Source organism: Chlorocebus sabaeus, chromosome 8 (genome assembly GCF_047675955.1).
Source record: "Chlorocebus sabaeus isolate Y175 chromosome 8, mChlSab1.0.hap1, whole genome shotgun sequence".
NCBI classification, from domain to species: domain Eukaryota; kingdom Metazoa; phylum Chordata; class Mammalia; order Primates; family Cercopithecidae; genus Chlorocebus; species Chlorocebus sabaeus.
The window spans coordinates 16,463,007-16,487,470 of record NC_132911.1 but is presented as its reverse complement, the minus strand read 5'-3'; the positions used below and the strand labels follow the sequence as shown (position 1 = coordinate 16,487,470).

General features: G+C 37.5%; 1 protein-coding gene across 1 annotated transcript; it reads left to right on the top strand.

The window, feature by feature from the left end:
- Window positions 1-11,423: 11,423 nt before the first annotated feature.
- FGF20 (fibroblast growth factor 20) lies at window positions 11,424-22,502 on the top strand. The gene is made up of 3 exons (XM_007961722.3): window positions 11,424-12,843; window positions 18,864-18,967; window positions 21,359-22,502. Exons 1-3 carry the CDS (start codon window positions 12,558-12,560, stop codon window positions 21,602-21,604), a joined length of 636 nt encoding a protein of 211 aa, XP_007959913.1. The 5' UTR covers window positions 11,424-12,557; the 3' UTR covers window positions 21,605-22,502.
- Window positions 22,503-24,464: the final 1,962 nt, after the last annotated feature.

The following is a 24,464-nucleotide window of genomic DNA, read 5'->3' as shown; positions in this document are numbered from 1 at the left end:
ATACGAAAAAAAACTCAGCGTCAGTGATCATTAGAGGAATGCGAACCAAAACCACAGTGAGACACCATCTCATGCCAGTCAGAATGGCTATTATTAAAAAGTCAAAATAGATGCTGGTGAGGTTGTGGAGAAAAAGGAACACTTACACACTGTTGGTGTGAGTGTGAGTTAGTTTGTGGAAGACAGTGTGGCAATTCCTCAAAGACATAAAAACAGAAATACTGTTAGACCCAGCAAGCTCATTACTGGGTATATACCCAAAGGAATAGAAACTGTTTCATTATAAACGCATATGTATGAATAGTTCACTGCAGCATTATTCACAATACCTGCTACTTACTTTTAATAAAGCACCTTGAACTCCCCCAGTCATAGCACTACAACTAGAATGTAATGTGCTCCTTTACTTGCTGGTCTCCACCAGCTGGACTATAAGCTTCAGGAGGACAGAAATCATATTTGCCTTTTAACAAACACAGACATTCTCTATTGCGTAGCACGAACTTACATATTTTTTGGATGAATGACAAATACAGCATTTGTTTTTGTAAAATTACTGAGAATCCATGCAAATTTAACCTGAATAGATGTTCTTTCTTCAGGATAATAGCGCTGTGGATTGAATTACTGTTCAAAATTCAGAAACCCAAGTCAATCATCTGTTAGATCAAAATCAGATTGTCCTGAAAAATACATCTCTATTGTAATCACTCATTAGAAATACTTACCATGTATTATATGGGTAACTTTAAGGAAATAATAGCAGATCTGAGTTTACTGAAGTCAATCACAAAAGGCTGCTGTCTGAATCTTCCATCTCTTATTTAAAAAAATTCAGAGGTTATTTGCTGATGTGACTGTGTATTTTTATTGCTGATTCTGATAAAATGCAGTTTTATAGGTGATGCAGTTTTCAAAGAAGAGCTTCTCTTTTTACTTGTTTTGTATGACAGCAAACTACTCCAAATCCAGTTCCTTGCCATTTCATTTACTTGACTCAGCTCCTTGTCCTTAAACTCGTTTCACAATTTCATTGCCAGCTAGAAACTTATAGCCTTGTTCGCAGGAAGAGCTTGAGTCAAATATTTTCAGCGTCAACCCTTTCGCGGTATCCTGACAGCTGTACAGTATCTGCTGAGCCACTTTTTATTCCTCCTCAAGACTTTGACATGTTCACAATTTTTCTGTGATTTTTATCTTCACTAACGACCTACTCATGATAGTTGTGCTCTTTCTTTTTTTCATTTTTGGAAGTGAGACTTGAATGAAGACTTTACCAACAGTGTGACTAGAAGCTGGAGAAGTGAAACTTGGAAGCACTCATTCCTGCGTATCAAGGTTCCTCTTGGCTTTATCAAGGGTTTGGCAGCGTATGTGACCACATCGTCCTCTAGTGGCTGACCCCATGAGAGACCGGTGGCCACTCCCGCTCTGTGGCAGAGAATGTCCTTTCAGGGCATGGTTTTATGACTAGAGGTTGTTATTTTTAAGGTAAAGGATATTCTTCTTAGTAAGCACCTGTTTTCTAACGATGAAGTTACATTTTATGTCTTGAAACAAACATCCAATAACTTAGAACTATCCTTAGTTGGAGGAAACATAAAAATTAATTCAAGAAATCGAAGCAAATATTTCAGATATCTGAAACAGTCTTAAGGAGCATATTGATCAATCAACAGATACTTATCAGGTATGTAAAATATGCCAGGCACTGTTGTAGCTGCTTGATGTACATTAAAAAACAAAATAGACATAGATCCCTGCCTGCATGGAGCTTCATTCTAGTATGAAGACTTCACGAATGAATGTGAGTTTCTCCCAGGCTATCCTCAAATCAGACTTCTTGTAAATGTGACATATTTCAATAATCATATTCTGTGTTCTGTAAACCGTATTCCGAATATTCAGTAATGTAATTGTTTTTGTCTTATCTGCTCCAGACTCCCTTCAGGGCAAGTAGGAAGTGACTGGCAACACATCACATATTAAGCTGGTGACAACACATTGCATATTAATCACATATTAATAATCACCTATTATTCACATATCAATCATGCCTTGTCATTCAGAAGTGTTACTCAGCTCCCATCCACTAGTGTTTCTTACTCCAGAGTGATCATTATAGAAATCTATTTATGTCTTCTAAAATGGTGTGCAAAAATTTAAGAAACGCCCTTTTTAGTCCTTTCTCTATTTCTCTTCTCCCAGTTCACCTCCCTATAAGGGATGGAGGTTTATTTCTGCTCCTCCAGCAGTCATTTGGGTAAATTCTGGAGGGGCAGTTCTTGCCTAAGGCTAGATTTCAGTTCAGTATAAACAGGACTAATTACCTCAGGCCTCTAGTTAGGACACAGAAATGGGTAAACAAAGCTTTAGTTGCTCCCATCACTTTGCTTGAGAGAATGAAATTTCAATGTAGTTTAATAAATCATCATGCCGTTTTCTGACTTTTAAAGAGAATGTAATTAATCTATATTTTTGATCTTACCATAGATTAAACATTTGTATCTCCATTCCTGTAATGGTTTTTTTTTTTTTTATTTCTAGCGAATTCTAAGGAGAGACAATGAACAAATACATTAATTACATAAATCTACTGACTTCTTAAATTTTATGATTATATATATATATATATATATTTTTTTTTTTTTGAGTCAGAATCTCACTCTGTGGCCCAGGCTGGAGTGCAGTGGTGCGATGATTTCTGCTCACTGCAGCCTCAACCTCCTGGGCTCAAGCTATCCTCCCACCTCATCCACCCAAGTAGCTGGGACCACAGGCGTGCGCCACCACGCCCAGGTAAGTTTTGTATTTTGTAGAGATGGGATTTCATCTTGTTGCTCAGGCTTGTCTTGAATTCCTGGGCTAAAGAGATCCTCCCATCTCGGCGTCCCAAAGGGTTGGGATTACAGGCATGAGCAACCATACCTCACCATGAATAGATTCTTTATAAGAGTACAATTTTAAAAAATCAGAATTTTGATGGCAATTTTATACCCTTGGAAAGGCAGTTTACCTGATTAAAAAAATTTTTTTAACCTCCACAGAACTGCCAGAGCTGAATGTTGATTATTTAATTTTTAAATTCTTATAATAAAAATACTCCTCTCACGTTTACATTGCCATTATCTTTTAGAATAATGCTGCACATTTAATTTAAAATACTGTTTATTTGAAAATGGAGAAACTAAGAACAAAGAGGCTTAATAGCATTTGTGGATACATTCATAATAAGTAATAAAGGAATGGAAAAATGCCATCTATAATTACTTTTCTTGCCCCATTGTTCGGTTGTTGATTCTGGGAACAATCAAGTATAGTAATGCATGTGAACAGTGATGTCAATTTGAACCACATTTTTTTAGGTATACTTCATTTGCTCTAGAGAATCAATGTTTATTACTATTTGGAAATTTGCAGCATAATTTGGTGAGAACAGCATTGAAACTGGATGTGAAACATTTTAATTTCAATTATGATTTTCCCATTAACTAGGTGAGATTAATCTGAAAGCCATCTTCCTCATCTGTAAAATGAAGGTGTTTGGTTAAGGTGATCTGGCAAGTTTCTTTTATACAGTGAAAAAAATATAAAATACTTACACCATATAATTTTATAATATATTTAAATGATAATAACAGACGATCATATGTAACACTAATGAACGAATGTATAGGAATATGTAACACTAATGCGTGTATTTAGCCAGGTGCTGTAAAATAGGCCACTTCTGAAATAGCTTGTTTATTTTAGAAGTATATTTAATTCCTTCACATATCCATCTCAAAATGCTATTTTAACATTTAACATTTCACTGTAGGAAGCATAAAAATTATTTTTTTGTGCTCCAAATAAAGAGCATTGTTAATTTTGATGATGCTATAATTCCACAAATCATTTTTACTTTTTTGCTTCCTGGAGCAAAACAATGGAATTTTAAGTGGGTTAAAACCCAGGGAAAATTGATAATGATTATCACTATTAAAATGATAACTTAAATGTTGTAGCACTAATGGATTTTCATACCCATCTATCCATGTAATTTCTATATCACATTTGCAAGTTGGATAGACCACGTGTTGTTACCCTAATTTTAGAGGAAAAAAACTGATTTCCAAGAAGGTGGTGCAATTTTCCCAAGGTCTCTTAACTCGTGAGTATCAATATTCTGCTTATACTTAGCAAGGTGAGAAGGGAAAAATAATACAAGGTAACAACATTGAATTATGTGTTATTAGTCTTTCCTATTCTTTGTGGGGGATAAAATGCTCTGGATTACAGTAGCTGCCTTTCCTGAATAAGCAAATAATAACCAAGATGTTCAATTTGTGCCAAATTTTCATTCTGCTTGAATGTGATCCCCCAAATTACGTGACCTCATCGTCAATTAATATTCCTCTTTTCATGTGTAGTCAATACTTCCCATGGAAAATACCCAGCCTGTTCTGGTTAAGGTGTGGGATTTTGTGTACATTGTGGATGTTCTATGCAAGTCGTTCAAATTCAGCAACTCTGACTTATCACAATTATCTTAAATAATAGCTGTTGAATTTAGATTTTTCTCTCCTATATTAAAGAGCATCTAATATCTAAGTTATGACTTTAAAAATGTACATAAAACGTTTGACATACTTCCATATTTACAGAAAAGTTACAAGAATAGTACAAAGAACTCCACATACCCTTTACTCAAATTCTTCAATTGTTAACCTTTTCTTTTCTCTTCTCTCCCCTTCCCTGCCCTGCCCTTCCCTTCCCTTCCCTTCCTTTCCCTTCCCTTCCCTCTCCTCTCCTCCCCTCCCCTCCCCTCCCCTCCCCTCCCCTCCCCTCCCCTCCCCTCCCCTTCCCTTCTTTTCTTTTTTAAAGTTAGGATCTTGCTATGTCTCCCAGGTGAGAGTGCAGTGGCACAATCATAGCTCACTGCAGGCTTGCACCCCTGGGCTCAAGTGATCTTTCCACATCAGCCTCCAAGTCCTGGCTAACATTTTTTTTAAATTAATTTTTGTAGAGACAAGGCAACCCATGTCACTCAGGTTGGTTTAAAATTCCAGGCCTCAAGTGATCCTCACACCTTGACCTCCCAAATTGCTGGAATTATAGGCATGAGTCACTGCACCCAGCCGATTGTTAACATTTCACTCCATCAGCTTGATGGTTTGTGCTCTCTCTCTGTCTCTTGTTCTGTAAGCTTTTATATATATATATATATTTTTATTTAAATTTAAATAATTAAATTTAAATAAATATATATTTATAAATATTTATATATTTATTTATATTTAAATAAATATGTATATATAGTTTCTGAATGATACAAGAATAATTCTGCAGATATAATGCTTCTTTATCCATAAGTCTTATTTTGTATTTCTTAAGACTTTTCCTTATGTAACCACAGTTCAATTATCAACATTTGGAGTTTTAACAATACTATTTCTTTTTTTTTTTGACTTTTAGGTTCAAGGGCACAGGTGCAAGTTTGTTATACAGGTAAATGGCATGTCTTGGGAATTTGAGGTACAGATTATTTCATCACCCAAGTAGGTAGTTTTTTGATTCTTTCCTTCTTCCTAATCTTCACCCTCAAGTAGGTCCCTGTGTCTGTTCTTCCCTTCTTTGTGTCCCTGTGTACCCAATAAAAAGCTCCCACTTATAAGTGGGAACATTCAGTATTTGGTTTACTGTTCCTGCACTAGTTTAGGATTAAGGCTTTCTGCTCCATCAATGTTGCTGCAAAAGACATGATCTCATTCTGTTTTATGGCTGCTAGTATTCCACTGTGTATATATACCATCTTTTCTTTTTTCAGTCTATCACTGATGGCCATTTAGGTTGATTCCATTACTTTGCTATTATGAATAGTGCTACAATGGACATACACGTGCATGTGTCTTTATGTTAGAAATATTTATATTCCTTTGGCTATATAACCAATAATGGGATTGCTGGGTCTAATGGCAGTTCTGTTTTAAGGTTTTTGAGAAATTGCCACACTGCTTTCCACAATGGCTGAACTAATTTACATTCCCACCAGCAATGTATAAGTATTCCCTTTCCTCCACAACCTTGCCAGCATCTGTTATTTTTCTTACCTTTCAATAACAGCCATTGTGACTGGTGTGAGATGGTATCTCATTGTAGTTTTGAGTTGCATTTCTCTAATGATTAGTGATGCTGAGTATTTTTTCACGTGTTTATTGGCCACATGTATGTCTTCTTTTGAAAAGTGTTCATATCTTTTGCTCACTTTTTTTTTTTTTTTTTTGGAGATGGAGTCTTGCTCTGTCACACAGGTTGGAGTGCAGTGGTGTGATCTTGGCTCGCTACAACCTCCGCCTCCCAGGTTCAAGCAATTCTCCTGCCTCAGCCTCCTGAGTAGCTGGGATTACAGGCGCATGCCACCACACCCAGCTAATTTTTGTATTTTTAGTAGAGATGAGGTTTCACCATGTTGGCCAGGATGGTCTCGATCTCTTGACCTTGTGATCTTCCCACCTGGGCCTCCCAAAGTGCTGGGATTAGATTACAGGCATGAGTCACCGTGCCCATCCTTTTTGCCCAGTTTTTAATGGGGTTTTTGTTTTTTGCTTGTTAATTTAAGTTCCTTATAGATTCTGGATATTAGACCTTTGTGGGATGGATAGGTTGCAAGTGTTTAATCTTGTTCTCCAGGTTGTCTGTCCACTCTGTTGGTAGATTCTTTTCCTGTACAGAGGCTTTTTAATTAGGTCTCATTTGTCAGTTTTTCTTTCTGTTGCAATTGCTTTTGGCATCTTCATCATGAAATCTTTGTCAGGTCCTATGTCTAGAATGGTATTTCCTAGGTTATCTCTAGGGTTTTTATAGTTTCAGGTTTTACATTTAAGTCTTTGATCCATCTTGAGTTGACTTTTGTATATGGTATAAGGAAGGAGTCCAGTTTTAATCTTCTGCATATGGCTCGCGAATTATTGCAGCACCATTTATTAGTACTATTTTGAAATTCACACTCCACATTCAAATGTTGCCCGTTGTTTCAATAATGTTCTCTGTCATTGTTACCGTTATTTTTTGGTTCAGGCTCCATACCAAGACCATCTGTCACATTTAGTTTTCATGTCTCTTTAGTTGCTTTTTTATTTTTTAATTGTTTGAGACACACTCTTGCTCTGTCACCCAGGCTGGAGTACAGTGACTCCATCTTGTCTCACTGCAACCTCTGCTTCCCAGATTCAAGCGATTCTCCTGCCTTGGCTTCTTGAGTAGCTGAGATTACAGGCATGCACCATCATGTCTGGCTAATTTTTGTGTTTTTAGTACAGACGGGGTTTCACCATGTTGGCCAGGCTGCTCTCGAACTTCTGGCCTCAAGTGATCTGCCCACCTCGGCTTCCCAAAGTGCTGGGATTACGGGCATGAGCCACTGTGCCTGGCCTGTAGTCTCCTAAAGAGACTTTTGACATTTTGGAAGAGCACAGCCAGTTGAAGAATGTCTCTCAATTGGGGTTTATCTGATGTTTCCTCATGATTGGATTCAGATTATGCGTTTTCGATAGTAACAACATGTAAGTGACATTGTACTCTTCTTAGGGTATGAAGAGGCATATGGGGTTGGCTTGTCCCGTTACTGTTACTCACCTTTATCACGTGGTTAAGATAGTACTGTACTCACTAGATTAATTCACTATAAAGTTGTTCTTTTCTCTTTGTAATATTCTTCTTTATCAAACTTTTATCCACAAGTTTTAGCATGCATTGATGTTTTCGTCTGGACCAGCAATGACCCTAGGATGGATGCAAAGTGGTCATTTTTCTAATTCCATCATTCTTTCACTATATATTAGTTGACATTCTGCCATGAGATAAAGTTTTCCCTTCTCCCTTATTGTTTGATTGGTAGTTTGTGTACTTAAACAGTGGCACTCAAATGTTCTTATTTATTTCATAAATAACTTGTTCCTATCATTATTTATTTTGATGCTCAAATTGTCCCAGATTTGGCTTATGTCCCCTGGACATGTCCTTATTCTTTTTTTTTTTTTTTTTTTCCAGTACTTCTTTGCCTTCTGGCACATAAAATAATGCCCCAGTCCTGGAACCAGACATTTCTCCAAGGTTCCATTGATCATTTTAGTAGGAGATTGAATTGAGAAACCAAGGCTTACATGTCACATATGCTCATTGACTTGGGATATGTTTGCTTCTAGGCCCTTTTAGTGGACAGGGCTAAGGTATGTACATACACATGCATATACACACACACAGGCACCAAGTATTAATACTGATAGTGGCGATTCCAATTTCACACTACAAGGTTCATTCCAATCTTCCTTCTTTTCATATTAGAACTCTATTCTTTAATAACGAAACCCCTAGTTCTCATTATCTTCAATATATTTATTCATTTGTTCAATCCTACAATACACTACTCTAACCCCTGCTGCTGAGGAAAACAATCTTTCTCATTGAAGTTCGAGATTTGTTTATGTAGTTTTTCTTTAGACCTTGATTATATCATCAAAAGACAGAATTTGATAGTTACTTGAATTTCTTTCTTTCTTTTTTTTAAAATATGTTATTCATCCCTTCTTTGTGGTTATATTACTCACTTTAATACAGTTAGGTTCATTTGTTCCTGCTTTTATTCCGTCCCCACTTCTCTCTCATTTTTTATTTTATTTTACTTTTTTAAAAATGTAAAACATCAACGTTTCTCCAAAAGTCAAAACTCTATACAAAGTTCTCAGACCAGTGTCACCCATCCATCCCTTCCACTCCATTCATATCCATCCCCTGGTAACCAAGTAACCAGGTAACCAAATTCATTAGTTTTTGGTTTATCCATTCTGTGTTTATTTTTTAGAATAAATAATCATATACATGTAGACTTTTCTCGTTTTTTTCTTTCTTACAGAAAAGGCAGACACAATATATATTCTTTGCTATTTTCACTTAACGGTATATCCTGAAAATATTCCATGATCATTCATAGAGCTCTTTCTCAGCTGTATAGTGCTCCATTGTGTGAATGTACCATAATTTATTCAGTTTCCTATATATGGAAATTTATGTGGTTGCTAATATTTTGTAATTATAAATAATGAATAATGTGTAAATATAATCTTATTTTATTGAGGGTGTAAATCATGACTACTAAATCAGCTCTATTTCTTTTTCTCAAATTGAACACATCTAGCAGCATCAAAAGGTATGAACTCTTCATGTGTAAAAACAAAGATTCATGAGAATATATCATCCGAAAACCTATATAGGGATTATATAGTCTGGAAAACTCTAACTACATTTTGTGGAAGTAGAAGTTGTACCATGTATTTGTATAACAGCAAGGCAAGTGTGGTCTCTAGGAAGCATAGGTAAAGTTGATTAGATTGCAGTGTATACTTAAAAGTTGAATAATGCACTCTTGTAAAACACTCTTCAAAATTATTTAACTTCCCATGATATCATCACAGCATGTGCAAAAAAAAAAAAAAAAAAAAAAAAATCTTTGGTGTTATCTTTTCCTGTCACATGACTAGTGCAAACAAAAGAAATCCTTATCTTTTTGTTTCTAGTCTGGTCCTTTATAAAACGGCATTAAGCACCATTCAAAACTTACACATTAAAGGTTTGGTTTGGGAAAAAAAGATTTATTTTGTATTTCAGACCAATTATATTTGTTAAGTTATAAAGCAAAAATTTTCACAACTAAAGTTTTCTAGCATATTCTATGCATAGAAAACTATTACTTTAAAACCATTTTCCTATATGTTTTTACATTTAAGTCTCATAGCAACTGTAGGCATAGTAGCTAGGCTGGAGTTATATTATCCTTATTTTACAAAAGAGAAAATAAAAGCATTTAGAGAATTTAAGGAAATTGGCCTGGGATGTTGGACTCTGGACTAAACTAGAATCTAGGACCACATTTTTTTCTCTGTAAAGCAGGATGTGCCTATGTTGTATGGTCATTGTGGTGATCAAATGAGGTAAGACACATATAAATACCAAGGTGTACAAAGAGAAGGCGATTCTATTATGAAAGTATTTAAAGTTTCATGACTCTGAATAAGAAATTCCCCATATTTTAGTATATATATAAGCAATACAAGAGATTTGAACAGTCTAAGAGCTATAGCTCACACAGCAGGACTAAAGTGTTCATGTGGGAAAATAGTTTATAGACTGAACTAGTAGCTTTAGAAGCAGGCGATGATAATATATTTCCATTGTGGAATAATTAACAACATTATATGTTGCACAGAACTTGGACCTTGAAACAAACCTCATTAAAAGGCACTTGATCTAAGTTTAAAACCCTTAAGTATCTCCTCTTTAAAAGTGATCAGTGGATGTACTGGCTACTTCAGTTATCCTGCTATGAGATTCACACAACTTTGATCTAACTTTCTTTGATTTAACACTGCAATTAAGAAGATTTGGTTCAAAGTAAAAGCTCATTGGTTGATGTTTTACACTGACGTGATAATGTTTACACAGATGTGCTTTGAAATCTTGATTATGGTGGATTTGGGGTCCCACCACAAGACAGACTGCTGTTATTTGAAAGGTGAAATAATATAACTTTTACCTGGTACAACCTTTAAAACAGATTTAGCAATATACGTTTCTAAAGTGATTTATCTGTTTATTGTTTTTAGTCAGTGTTTTTGTTTTATTTCATATCTATCAACAGTAAATCACTTGCTTTAAGAACTCTTTTATAACTTGGTTACACAAGGGTCAGTAGTTAGGCCTGTAGTGATGAAAATGTGTAACTATACCCACTTTAAAGCACCTGCCAATTAATTAGAAAAAAATTCCTCAGAGCAAATAAAATAAACCAGTCAAATCCAACTGAGCTCCCAGGTTGATGCTTTTTCTGAACAGACCATGAAACAAGACTGAGAAAGTAATCTTCATCAATTCCCTAAAACTTTTCACTCAGAGGAAGTGTGAATCTGCCCAATGATTCTCAACTCTTCTACCACTGAAAAATTTTAACAGAAAGACCTTGAATTTAACCAGTGGTGCAAAACCAGTTTCAATGTTTAAATGGACATATATCTAATTCCTTCGCGGTTTTTGATTTTACAAATATGCCCAAGCACTCTTCAGTTTTACCAGTAACTTTTTGAAGTGTCAAAACACATCAAGCATCAAGACTATTTCCATTGAGTTATTTTTAGATTTTATAATTCAAATGTAAACAAAAAATCTAGCTTTTACAAAAACGCAACTAAGAAAAACAGGAAAGTGCTCTTAGATTGTATAAGGGCCCAAGAGGCCACTCATCCTTTATGACAATGTTCCAGATTCTCATTTTCTATTCATGGCAAAATATAGAAATGTAAACCATTTCTTTCCAGCCTATTTGGATTTACTGTAAATCCTTTGGCTCCTGATTATATTATGTTATTATTTTACACTAATTAGAAGTTCATGGCCTCAGCACACACTTAAAAATACATATGTGTATATGTATATATACGGCAATTTTGGTTATATTATGTGCTGAGTAAAGATAAACATTAAAGAGAAATTGTAAAGGGGGGAGGGAGTGTGTTCCTTACCTAACCTTGATTATGTAAAGAAAATCCCCCATCTAAATGATAAAAGAAAGGAGTAATGCTTGTACATTTTATTAGTGTTTTAAAATTAGTGAGTTAAACTGTCAAAGCTTTGATTTTTCTTTCATGTGTGTCTGGGCAGGTCTGTAAGCCTCAGGTAACGCCCTTTTTCCTTCTCCCTCGCTTACCTTTCTTTGCACCTGTCCACTGCAGGCTCCCAAGGAATCTAATTCTCCTCTCCTCTCTTTCCTCCTCCTACCAGTGCCCTCCTTCTTTCTCTCTCTCTCTCTCTCTCTCTCCCCGCCTTCCCTCCCTCCTCCCTTCCTCTTCTTCTATATACCTGCCAAGTTGGGCTCCTTTTAGCGGCGATCTATCACTGCAAAGCTCACATCAAAGGCGGTTGCACGGCTGCAGCTGAACAGCATCACCGCTGTCCCAAAGACAACCCCAAAGAGGGGCCTCGACTGCACCTCCTCGAAGTTGCTGGCTGGCTTTGGCCAAGTGCAGGAATGGTTTTTGCGAGGGCATGGATGGAGAAGTGCCAAGGGCCCCTTTTGGTCACTTCCGAAGAGCAAAAACGTGTTGAGAGGAGACCGGTTTAAGATTTCAAACAGAACCTCCCCAGCGCGCATGAAAGGACTTGATTAGCATATGTCAAGAGGACCCGCTTATATACTCGGTGTGTATGTACACAGGACTCTGATCTGATCAGTTTGCGGAGTTGGAGCCCCAGCCCCCAGCCCTAGTCCTAGTATTGGCAGCGGCAGCTATAGATATTTCTGCAGAGCCAGCAGCCGGCTCCCACCTACCCAAGGAGAGAAGATCGCTCCAAGACAGTGAGAGCTTCCCTGCCATTTCAGTGCAAAGTCCCTCCGGAGCGACCTCAGAGGAGTAACCGGGCCTTAACTTTTTGCGCTCGTTTTGCTATAATTTTTCTCTATCCACCTCCATCCCACACCCGCAACACTCTTTACTGGGGGGTCTTTTGTGTTCCGGATCTCCCCCTTCATGGCTCCCTTAGCCGAAGTCGGGGGCTTTCTGGGCGGCCTGGAGGGCTTGGGCCAGCAGGTGGGCTCGCATTTCCTGTTGCCTCCTGCCGGGGAGCGGCCGCCCCTGCTGGGCGAGCGCAGGGGCGCGGCGGAGCGGAGCGCCCGCGGCGGGCCGGGGGCTGCGGAGCTGGCGCACCTGCACGGCATCCTGCGCCGCCGGCAGCTCTATTGCCGCACCGGCTTCCACCTGCAGATCCTGCCCGACGGCAGCGTGCAGGGCACCCGGCAGGACCACAGCCTCTTCGGTACGTACTAGCATCCCGACCCCACCCCCACCTGCGCCCCAGCTCTGCTCCTCGTCCCCTGCCGGTGCACCTCCCTCTTTGCCTGCCAAGGGCGTCAGCGCTGCGCGGAACCCGGAGCTCCCCTGGACCCTGCCGTTGCGAGAGGCAGACTGGGGCTGAAGGGCGGGCCAGAGTAGGCGCGGGGAGAAATTTTCCTGCCAGTTTGTCGCCGCAGCCTCTAGCAGGGCAGCAGCTCCAGACGCTGGGGGAGGGAGAAAGGGTGGGCGCTCCGCAAGCTCCTTCCTGCTTTCCCTATTGCCCTTCCCACTGCCGGGGACACCACGACCTGGTGCACTCGGCATCACAGTTCTTGCACTGCTTACCTCGCAAGCAGTTAAAAAAAAAAAAAATCCCTATATGTTTTTCTCCGATTTCCTTTCTCATTTTCCCTCATGCCGTCCACTTTACAAAAATTAACAACAGGAAGCACTGGGCTTCTTTAAACATGCCCCACAGTTATGCAGCTGATTATGCACCCGGGGCTGCTCTTGGCATGGATTGCGAGCATTTACGTGTCTATCTAGAGATCTGCAAATGTTCACCTGAAGAGTTAGCAGATTAACTTTCCGTGGGCACCTTCGCTACTGTAGGGCTCACCTGTCTGAGGTTCCCTGAGCTCCTAAGTTCTATCTGGGCAAGAAAAGAAAAGGAAAGCGGGGAGGGGCGGGGGAGGGGGAAGACCACCCGGCTACTGAGCATGCCTAGTTCTTCAGCCAAGCTCCTCTTTAGAAATTCTGCAACCTGAAAGCAAGGATCTTGGTATTGACCTTAGGAAAGAGGAAATGGGAAAGCGAAAGAAGATATGGGTGGGAACACAGAGGGACGTGTTTCAGAATACGTCCAGCAGTGCCTGGGAAGAGAAGGGGTTAAAAGAAACAAGAGAATGATTGTTAAGGCAGTGTGTGTTACGAGATACTGGATCGGGTGGGTCTCTCCTGTTAATGACTTCCTAACTAGCTGTGTAACTAGCAAGTCCCCTCATCAGTCTGAGGCTTAGTTTTCTTTTCTGTACGAAGATGGGGTGCTCTCCGATTCTCATATCTCAGGATCTTTCCCCATAGCTGAAGTTTCCATTCTATTAGTTAACCTGCTAGCAATCTCAAAGGATTTTGATCATCAGACTTTTGACATTATTTGAAAAATTCGTTATATGTTTAAAAAAGATACCGTTAATGTGTCAGCCACAATCCGCAGCGCTATGAAGTTCTTTGAGAATTTACCCCATCTCTAAATGGCCCTCTCTTATCGTGTCCTCACACCCTGTTCTTATAATTACTCCCTTTTTGACTGGTAGGACTCATTAAAACTTTGGAGAAGTGTAAATCTCAGTTTGAGGGGGCATTTGTAACCCTAGATGTGGAAATAAGCATGTGGTGGTCATTTGGTAGCACTTAAAGGCTTAGAAAATGAACTTTTTAAAACCCACATGTTTGCTGCTTCCACTGATCTCTTCCAAATTCCCATTGACTATCAGTCAAGAGTGTCATGACCTAGTGGCCAACCTGGGGTCACTTTTAGAAAGTGGTTTTTAAATTGGGGAGGCTTGAGATTTTTCTAACTCCTGGCCTCCAGCAATCTTCCTGCGTTGGCCTTCCAAAGGACTGGGAATACAGGAGTGAGCCACTGTGTCTGGCCCTGAGATTTCGATTCTAAAGAACTTTACCAACACCAGGTGGCTCAGTTCTCTTGCCTTTAACGATGACTTCACTGCGCTCATTGCAGAAAAATATTTCAACTACCAGAAAGATTTAGAAATAAACACAATGTGGTAATACTTATAGGTAGATAGCAGGTAGAAGTTAAGCTTAGGTAGTAGTTAGAATTTCACCCTGCCATACACAGTGTAGCCTTGGAAATTCTGCTTTTAAGAAACTTGTGGCTGGGCCTAGTGGCTCACCCTTGTAATCCCAGCACTTTGGGAGGCCAAGGCGGGTGGATCACGAGGTCAGGAGTTCAAGACCAGCCTGGTCAAGATGGTGAAACTCCGTCTCTACTGAAAAAAAAAAAAAAAAAAAAAAATTAACCGGGTGTGGCAGCGGGTGCCTGTAATCGCAGCTACTCGAGAGGCTGAGGCAGAGAACTGCTTGAACCCAGGAGGTGCAGATTGTAGTGAGCCAAGATCACGCCACTGCAGTCCAGCCTTGGTGACAGACCAAGACTCCATCTCAAAAAACAAATAAACAAACAAACAAAAAACCTTGTAATTACACTGTAATCTCCCCAGTGACAGGGAAAAAAAAAAAAACAAACAAAAAAAGGCCTCTTCTGCTTTGTGTCTGTTTATAAGACTAACCCTATGGGGAGAGATTAGTAAATATTTGTAGACTCGATAACATTCATTAATGGCATTTAATGGCATTTCTTTAGGAATGGAAGTTGAATATCAGAATTGTCATCTGGCTAGCACATTTTGTTTTTGCTAAATTTGTGTTAATGATTTAGTAGCTGCAAAGAACATGACAGATTGAATTTGCGCCAGTGTAAGTCACTCTGTGGTGGGAGGCTATGTATAGGAACAAAATACTCACTGTTAAACAAAAGGAAGATAACCCAGATTAGTCTGGGAGTGAATGGCCTCCTTATGATATATTATAGTGCATACTAGTGGCCTTCGATAGCTTAGACATCATAATTTACTTTAAGGGAGTGTAGGTAAGAAGAAAGTTTATGTCAACCTATATAAGATTATGTGTTTCTGTATGTTTGGCTTCTTTTGCTAGTGCTTCAGTTACTAATTATTAAATTATTTTTTATTTTTTTAAACTCTTATCTTTGCTATCAGAGTAACAGTTTTGAAAACTCAAGGATGGCTATTTGAGATGTTAAAGGGAATAACTTTTTTTTTTTCCTGCCAATTTTATACTAGTTTGGCCATGAGGTATCTCTGTATTTATAATGGAGTTTTCCTGCGCAGTAGTACAGCAGGAACACCTTACCTAATACGTAAACATGGAATCATTTCTGAAAAAAAAAAAGTTTAGCCTGAGATCAAACATATTTCTTTAAAGGCTTTTCCTTTATTCTCCCCTATTCTCCATAGATTTGTCTGATGTGGTTGCATTGTGGGTTGACTCACCTGTTTATTATGATTATTAAAAAGACTGGCTTTGAAAGTGATACCAGAAAGACAAAGTACCTCCAAGTCTTTTTTATGGGACACTGGGCATTAGAAAATCTATCTAAAATCTGTGATTACCTCTTAAGGAAAGTTTTTCATGTCTACTCTTTGTAAAGGAATTAGCTTAGTTGCCACCTCATATTATAAATAAGAAAGACTTGTCAAATCTCATTTAAGAATCAGATGATTACAAATTACTACGTGGTATACTATTTCCTCAAGGAGAAAAAGGATCAGAATTTAAAAGTGTGACTAAAATCTTTAATAAGAGGAACACACACACAAAACATATAACCTCTTTCCCATCAGTCCCATGAGCCATTGCAAAATTATTTATGCCTGGTTATATATAAGGTTTTGGATGTTGTTTACTAAAGTTAAAACTATTGCATATGATTATTCTAAGAGCATAAGTCCTCTTTTGTCTTTCTACAGCTACATATTTTTTTGGCAAGATGACAGCATTAAGATAAGAATTAAAGTATAGGTGGTTTACCTCTGAGTTTTCTGAGAAAAAAGGAACACTTTATGAGATCTGTTATATAATTAGCTTATATGGAAATTAAAGCCATATTTTATTGTAATTGAAAACTTGTTCTATTCTACATTCTAATCACTTAATCAGTTCCTGTTCTTTGAAAGACAAGAGAATCTTAATGTAAATCAGATACTTAAAGGGAATTAAGTTGCATTTCAGCCACAGTACACTTTTTAATTTGAATGTAACATTCAATACAAAGTAATTATACATTTGTAATTATATTCTGAATGAAATTACATTACTATATATATTTTCTACCAATTATGTTTTGGGCCTATGTTTTTGTTCCTGGCAGGACTCTTTTGCTAACGAACTTGGCAGTGAGTTTGATTTTCCTTCACTCCCCACCTCTGTATTTGCCATTATGATGGCTGTCCTATGGAGTCTGAGCCTTCTTGCTATATCTTATCTTCTCTCTGCCTTAGGCTTTCAATGAGGGATCCTGGCTCTTTCAAGCCACTTATAGACTATTTAGCAGTGTATTGTTGCTGTAAGATCCTTGATAGCTCTAGTGTTCTACATGATCTCCTAATAGTTTGAAAGAGCTCATTTGTCTGGCTAAGAATCTCTGTTTCTGACAAAGAGTGAATTAGGCTTTGGATAGAATAGAGCCCTGCATATCAGCGAATAGTCAGATTCTGTACTTTCCCTTGGCCTTGGGAGTATCACGTGTCCAAACAGGAACTTGTACAATAAATCAAGAAATGACTTAAGAGCAAGAGTCAGGCTAAATGGTACACATTTATACTGTTTGTAGAGCTCAGGATGGGGTGAAGGGGTGAAGGTAGAATGCTATTGAGGAAGGCAGTTCCAAGCATAGAAAATACAGCTATGCTTTTTCAGCAGAGTCAGAGGGAAGAATGAGACAAAGGCATTAGTCCAAAGTTTAGTGTGTGTAGAAAAAAAAGGGTGATTCAGAGGGAGGCGTTAAGTTTTACTTTTTTAAACTATAGTGTATCAGTGTATTTAGGGAAGAGTTTTTGATCCTAGTTTACTGATAAATGGAAATAATTCTGGAAAGTTGTTGATAGCAAATCTACTTGCATGCTAAATTTACTGTATTTTGCTATCATATTTAATGAATTATGAAGTCCTTTTTCTTCTCTGAACTATACAATTTAATTTTTAAAATTACATAGCAGGAAACATAGCATATTATGTAATCTGTAAAGTCTTGAAACTACTGTATTTTCCTCAAGAAACAATGTCCTGAAGTAGAAACAGTGGATTAGGGCTAAGAATGTAAGTTTAAATATCAGTTCTACCAATTATAAAGATCATGTCCCTTAGGCAAATCAAGTAACCTTTCTGATCTTCAGTTTCTTTATATGCAAAATGGGGATAATAACATCTTCCCTATTTATTTTAAGGGCTTGTTTTTTAGGGCCAGGTGAGAAAATACCAACAGATGCTGTTTATTAACTGTAAAACACTGTTATACCCAATAAGGGATGCTGCTGCTCCTAGAAACAGATTGACTTGATTTATTGTAAATAGAAACAAAACAATGAATAGAAAATGGTTATAATTAACTGATGGGATCATGGAAAACTGAGAATACTTCTATTATGTACTAATTTATGATAATAATAGCTTCCATTTGTTGAATGCCTAAATGTGTCAGTCCTCACCCATCTCCTTTAGGGAGGTATTTCCTCCATTTTGCATATGAGAGGTTAAAGTTCAAAGAAGACAAATGACTCCCCTACTCAATCTAGTTAGTAAGTTCCTGAACTGGAATTCAAACCCAGCTCAGTATGGTGTAAGGTTTCACACCGTTCACATTATACCATTGTTGTAGGACTTTCTCTTTAGTTCAGTTAAAAGCAAAGGTCCTCGTCACATGACCAGGAAAGATTAGGCTCATGGACACATAGAAGGGTGAGAAAAATTGAATTTATTGAGCAAAAAGAAAAAAACTAAGCAAAGAGGGGTTCCTGTTAACAGGCCCCCATCTCACAGATTGAATCCCAGGTTACCACCCCATTACTAGAGGCCAGGCTCCTTCCCGCTGCAAAGGGCGTCAACTTCCCGAGGCGCCATCCTGTTGTCCCAGCACACAGGCCGGTCAGAGTTTCTCCAGGAACCCCTTTATACTTGGTTGTCTCACCATGATGAACAATTTTTTCCTTTTTTGTCTTTTTTTCATCTGTCATAAAACAATTGCGTAGCTGTTTTCAATTTACAAAGGACTTTTACACATACATCATTATATTTGGCAGTAATGGCCAACTACCGCTACTGTTCGGAAGATTTTTGTTAGTCATATGTTCATTCATAAATACAAAACATGATGTTTTTATGAATTGTTTACATACGCAGGTATCTTGGAATTCATCAGTGTGGCAGTGGGACTGGTCAGTATTAGAGGTGTGGACAGTGGTCTCTATCTTGGAATGAATGACAAAGGAGAACTCTATGGATCAGTACGTATTATGTGTATTTTTTAATTATTATTGTAGTTCTTAAAATAATGACTATTATGCAATTAAAGTGTCTACCAATAATGTCTGTTAGAAGTGTATAAAACATAGTTACGTAGACAATGAATTCTGTATCCTGCTAAATTTCCATGTGTCTGGGCAATAGTATAGTAACTCAGTTATATTTTTAAAACCCCCAACCATTATTGCCTTCAGCTCACTAGTTCTTCCTATTCATTACCTTGAGTCTTTCTAGTTTTCTCTGTATTTTAATAATTCCCTTCAGAGACAGAGATAAATGGGAGAATATTTTTTTCTTGCCATGTTAGACTCTCTCACCGTTATGTTTATTTAAGGTAAACTTTGTTTACCTGTTATCATCTTCCACAGCTAAATATACATCACTCACTTGCTGACCTTTTTATGTAAGAAATAAGTGAATAAAGTTGTGGGATACTGCAAGTAACAAGAGAAGATGGCAAACACACTGTTCTTTTATGCCTGTAGTCTTGAAAATTACAGTAGCCATGGGCTCACTCAAAGTTGTATTGGGCAATTTTTAAGTTGCTCCTAGGGATAAGTGCACATCTGTGGGTCTACTACATATGTTTAAATATGCCACATAAAGTATACTTCTCAGGTTAATATTTCATCAGTATAAGTTTTTTGTTGTTGTTGCTTTTTTTTTTTTTTTTTTTTTTTTTTTAGAGCAAAGCTGCAGTAGCAACACAATAATTAAAAGAGCAGGACGATATCACACTCTACCTTACAGCACAATATGGAGTTTTCTCTTTCATTGTTAACATTTTTCATTTGTTCACAGTTGCTTATATGCTTTTACAAGAATTGGTAAGATAAAAATGTATGCCAGTATCCCAGTCCTCTTCTTATGTGAACTCTCTTCTTGAGATTCAAGTCTCTATAATTATTTCCATCAAGAATTGACTTTGTATGATTAAGCAGATGGCACTATGTGGTAACGTTTTTTTATTAAAATCTCAACTGGAACCACAATATTCAGCTAACATCTTAATATACACCGAGAAGAATTGGTGATGATACAGAAGCAGATGAATATTTGTCCTTCATAAGGGTAAAACTTGTTATTTCTAGGCTTCCTGTCAGCTCAGAGCAAAGAAAAACAATTTAATGTGTAATAATCGTAAGTGTAGAATTACAATAAAATTAATAGAAGTACAACAGAAAAAAAATATGCACACAGTCTTCATGTATATGTTGGATTTTTAAAAAAGCAACTGTGGTTTAACCCTTAGGACAATATATAGTCCATTTTGAAAAGACAATAAATCATTGGGCTTTTATCTTAATCATAAGAGATCCAGATACAAATTAATCGTGGAGACTGTATCATCAAACAATTAGTAAATTCATAAAGAGAAGATATATGATTTGGAATGATGATCATGAATTTGGAATTTGGTTCTTAGCAAGATCTTGAAATGTTCCAAGCTGAGAGTAGAGGCTCGATAGATAGGACTGTGGCATCTAACGATGGAAAAAGATAAACTACAGGTCTGCTTGGTAGTGATGGGAGTAGTAGGGTGATAATATGGGACATGAGAAAATTCAGGGTATTTATTAGGTATTTGAAAATAAAATTGGGAATTGACATTTGACTTCAAGTTCTTTAAAGGAGGGGTCCCCAACCCCTGGGCCATGGACTGGTACTGGTCTGTGGCCTGTTAGAAACTGGGCTGCACAGCAGGAGGTGAGCGGCAGGCAAGTGAGCAAAGCTTCATCTGATTTTACAGCTGCTCTCCATTGTTCATATTACTACGTAAGCTCTGCCTCCTGCCAGATCAGTGGTGGCATTCAATTCTCAAAGGAGCATGAGCCCTTTTGTGAACTGTGCATGTGAGGGATCTAGGTTGCATGCTTCTTATGAGAATCTAATGCCTGATGATCTGTCACTGTGTCCCATCACCCCCAGATGGGACAGTCTAGTTGCAGGAAAACAAGCTCAGAGCTCCCACTGATTCTATATTATGATGAGTTATTTCATTATATATTACATATAATTATTTCATTGTATATTACAATATAATAATAGGAATGAAGTGCACGATAAATGTAATGCACTTGAATCACCCTGAAACCATCTCCTCTCCCCATCCTGGTCCATGGAAAAATTGTCTTCCATGAAACTGGTCACTGGTACCAAAGAGTTGGGGACTGCTGCTTTAAAGTACACTGCCAGATCAAGTCACTTGCACTAAGAATCACAGATGACATATTAACTAAAACAAAACAAAACCAATTTAACCTTTTTCTTTCTTTGACAAGGCAAAGAAATGAAAATAAAGAGTTGAAACTTGTGAGGCAATTATCTCAAAGGTATTTTAAAAAAAATAATAGTTACCTTCTCTCTTTCAGGAGAAACTTACTTCTGAATGCATCTTTAGGGAGCAATTTGAAGAGAACTGGTATAACACCTATTCTTCTAATATATATAAACATGGAGACACTGGCCGCAGGTATTTTGTGGCACTTAACAAAGACGGGACTCCAAGAGATGGCGCCAGGTCCAAAAGACATCAGAAGTTTACACATTTCTTACCTAGACCAGTGGATCCAGAAAGAGTTCCAGAATTGTACAAGGACCTACTGATGTACACTTGAAGTGTGATCGTGACATTATGGAGGAGTCAAACCACAACCATTCTTTCTTATCATAGTTCCCATCATAAAATAATGACCCAGGAAGACATTCAGAATGTTAAAGTCTATTTTCTACTGGGAGACTGGATTTGGAAAGAATACTGAGAAAAAAACAAAAAAAAAGTCTTGACCAGAAATAGATCATGATCACTCTTTATATGTGAATTAAGTTCCCTTAGATACGTTGGATTAGTCCTTACCAGTAGACTGATGCCAAAAATCTCTTAAATTGTGGATAATGGGAACCCTCACATGGTTGCTGCTGGTGCCTCACCTCTCTGGATTATGTTTACTTTAAAATTTATGTTAAAACTAGAGGATTCATGTTGAAGAAATGGATTGACTTAACCAAGATTATTGCTACATAAACTCTGAGGACCTTGTAGAATTCACAGGTTATAGCATTATATGTTTAAAAAAAAAAAAACCAAAAAACTAAACAACACCTGGGTGAAACATGAACTAGGAAACATGCCACACCAAGACAGAACATTTTTTAAAACAATGGACCTATTTATACATTTTCAATTTGAAAATATTTATTATATATATTTATTTATTAAAGAGTTTATTTTTTACTGGGATATGAAGATAATACCAAGAGTAAAAAACAACAAAACTTCCTTTATTGTGCCATTACTTTATTGTGGTGTCTTGCTCTGTAAAGAAGACATTATTATACCACATTAACCATAGAATCAGATTTTGAATTTCTTTTTAAAAAATATAGTGTAGATTATATTTTTATGCAGTCAATTGCCTTCTAAATGTAACATTGGTTCCTTTTGGCCTAGAAAAGTGCTTTATTGATTTGTATTAAATTCAACACACATTCAAAAGGGAATTAAACATTGTAATGTAACGTTTTGGCTTCATTGCTTTTCAGGTGAAAGTTCTTTTATTTATATAACATTTTAAAAATGACAAAATATTAAATGCTTTAGAGAAAGAACTTCTAGTATTTAAAGAACTTCTAATGTAGAAAAGTATTGAACATTACGGTCAACTTATGTTTACTTATTTTCTTAATTCAGTGTGGCAAAGACCATTTCTTTCACCCAATACGATTGTAGAAAGAATAAGTCTTTGTACCACCTCCATTAACAATGGTAAGTCCCCATCTACCTGAGTCTGGTGTTCTTTTCGTCATCTCTCTTATTTAGCCATTTACTCAGCGAGCATTTATTTTTTTATTTTCTTTTTTAATTAAATTTTTTTTTTTGTAGAGATGAAGTCTTGCTATGTCGCCCAGGCTTCTCTCAAACTCCTGTCCTCTAATGATGTTCCGACATCAGCCTCCCAAAGTGTTGGGATTATAGGCATAAGCCACCATGCCTGGCTCAGCACATGTTCATTAAAGTCTACTATACACCAGACACTGTGTTAGGCATTAGGGGAAAGGGGGTGGTCCAGATAGAGGTGGGCCCTACACCATGGAGGTTAATGGCTGGTGGGAAAGAAAGATAGTAAACAAGTAAATTAACAAATGCCGTAACTATGAATGATGATTTACTCTATGAGGAAAACAAGGTTCAGACAGAAAAAAAGAAAGAACAAGTTTAGGATGGCTCAGAGAAGGCTTTTCTAGGGAGATGACATTTCTGATGGGCCCTAAAGGGTATGAAGGGGCTATCCAGGTAAAGAGAAGGATGAGAACCTTCTAGGGAGAGGAAATAGTTAATGTGGGGTTCCTAAGGCAGAAAATAGCTTTGTGGCTGGAGCTTAGTGAGCTATTGGGAGAGTGGCAGAGGTGAGTTTAGAAAGCTAAGCAGATACAAATTCTGCTAGATTTGTAAAAGTTCTTCTGAGGTTGTATTTCCTGGTGCCCAGCAGCTGTCAATGCCGCTGCCCTCATGGTTGGGCATGTGGTCATGATAATGGGACCAGCTGCCACTCTTTACCAACCTGGAGACCTGGGTAAGACACGGATTGCTGGTCTCTACCCCCAGAGTTTCTGATGTGTAGTTCTGGGGTGGGGTCTAAAAATTTGCATTTCTAGTTTCACCTAGTTTCCTAGGTGATGTTGACCACACTTTGAGAGCTACCAGTCTGGAACAATGTTTCTAACACTTAACGTACCTGTGAATCACCTGGGGGTTCTTACTAGAGGGTGATCTGGGATTTTGCCTTTCTACAACTTCCCGGGTGATGCTTGATGCTGCTGGATCTTGAAGCATACTTTGAGTGACAAGACTATTGCTTTAGTGCTATCTTATTTCTATATTCGTTCACCGTCTCATTACTTATGTAAATTAGTGCTGATGTGTAGGGTGAGAGGAGAGAGTTCAACATATGACTTTAATAAAGCTACATGTGAATGTTGGTATATGTGAAGAGTTAGGTGTGCACTCGGGTGTGTATATGTGAGAGAGAAGGAAATGTTTTAGCTCAAAACCTCTTGGTTTTATGAATGTAAAAAATAGTAAAAATAGTTTAGCAGTAGTACTTTAGTAATCTTCAAAATAACCTCATTTTCCCTTTTATTTATAAACTAAAAAGTAAAAAACTACTTTTGGTTCAATGCTTGACATCCATATTTAAAGTACATGCTCTAAAGCAAGCATTAAGCAAATATTTTAAGTCTTTTGCAAAGTGGTTCTGGTGTCTAAACTTGTAACTATGAGGGAAATTGTATACATTTAAAAAGACAGTCCACTTATCAAAGATGACCCCAAATAAATGTTGTTTTTCAATCAAAAATTTTTTGAGATATAACAGGGATATATGTCTAACATTTTATTGTGGCAGACACTTGTAGTAATTTGAGGAATGAAATGTGATTAAAGCAATGGCTTTATAAACTTGTAGAAAACTAGGAAGT

What these genes read in the sequence shown, in the direction of transcription:
- FGF20 (XM_007961722.3), top strand. Translation starts at nt 12,558, where the DNA reads ATGGCTCCCTTAGCCGAAGTCGGGGGCTTTCTGGGCGGCCTGGAGGGC. An exon ending in GCAGGACCACAGCCTCTTCG is followed by an intron (nt 12,844 to 18,863) that starts GTACGTACTAGC and finishes TTACATACGCAG; the next exon opens with GTATCTTGGAATTCATCAGT. An exon ending in AAGGAGAACTCTATGGATCA is followed by an intron (nt 18,968 to 21,358) that starts GTACGTATTATG and finishes TCTCTCTTTCAG; the next exon opens with GAGAAACTTACTTCTGAATG.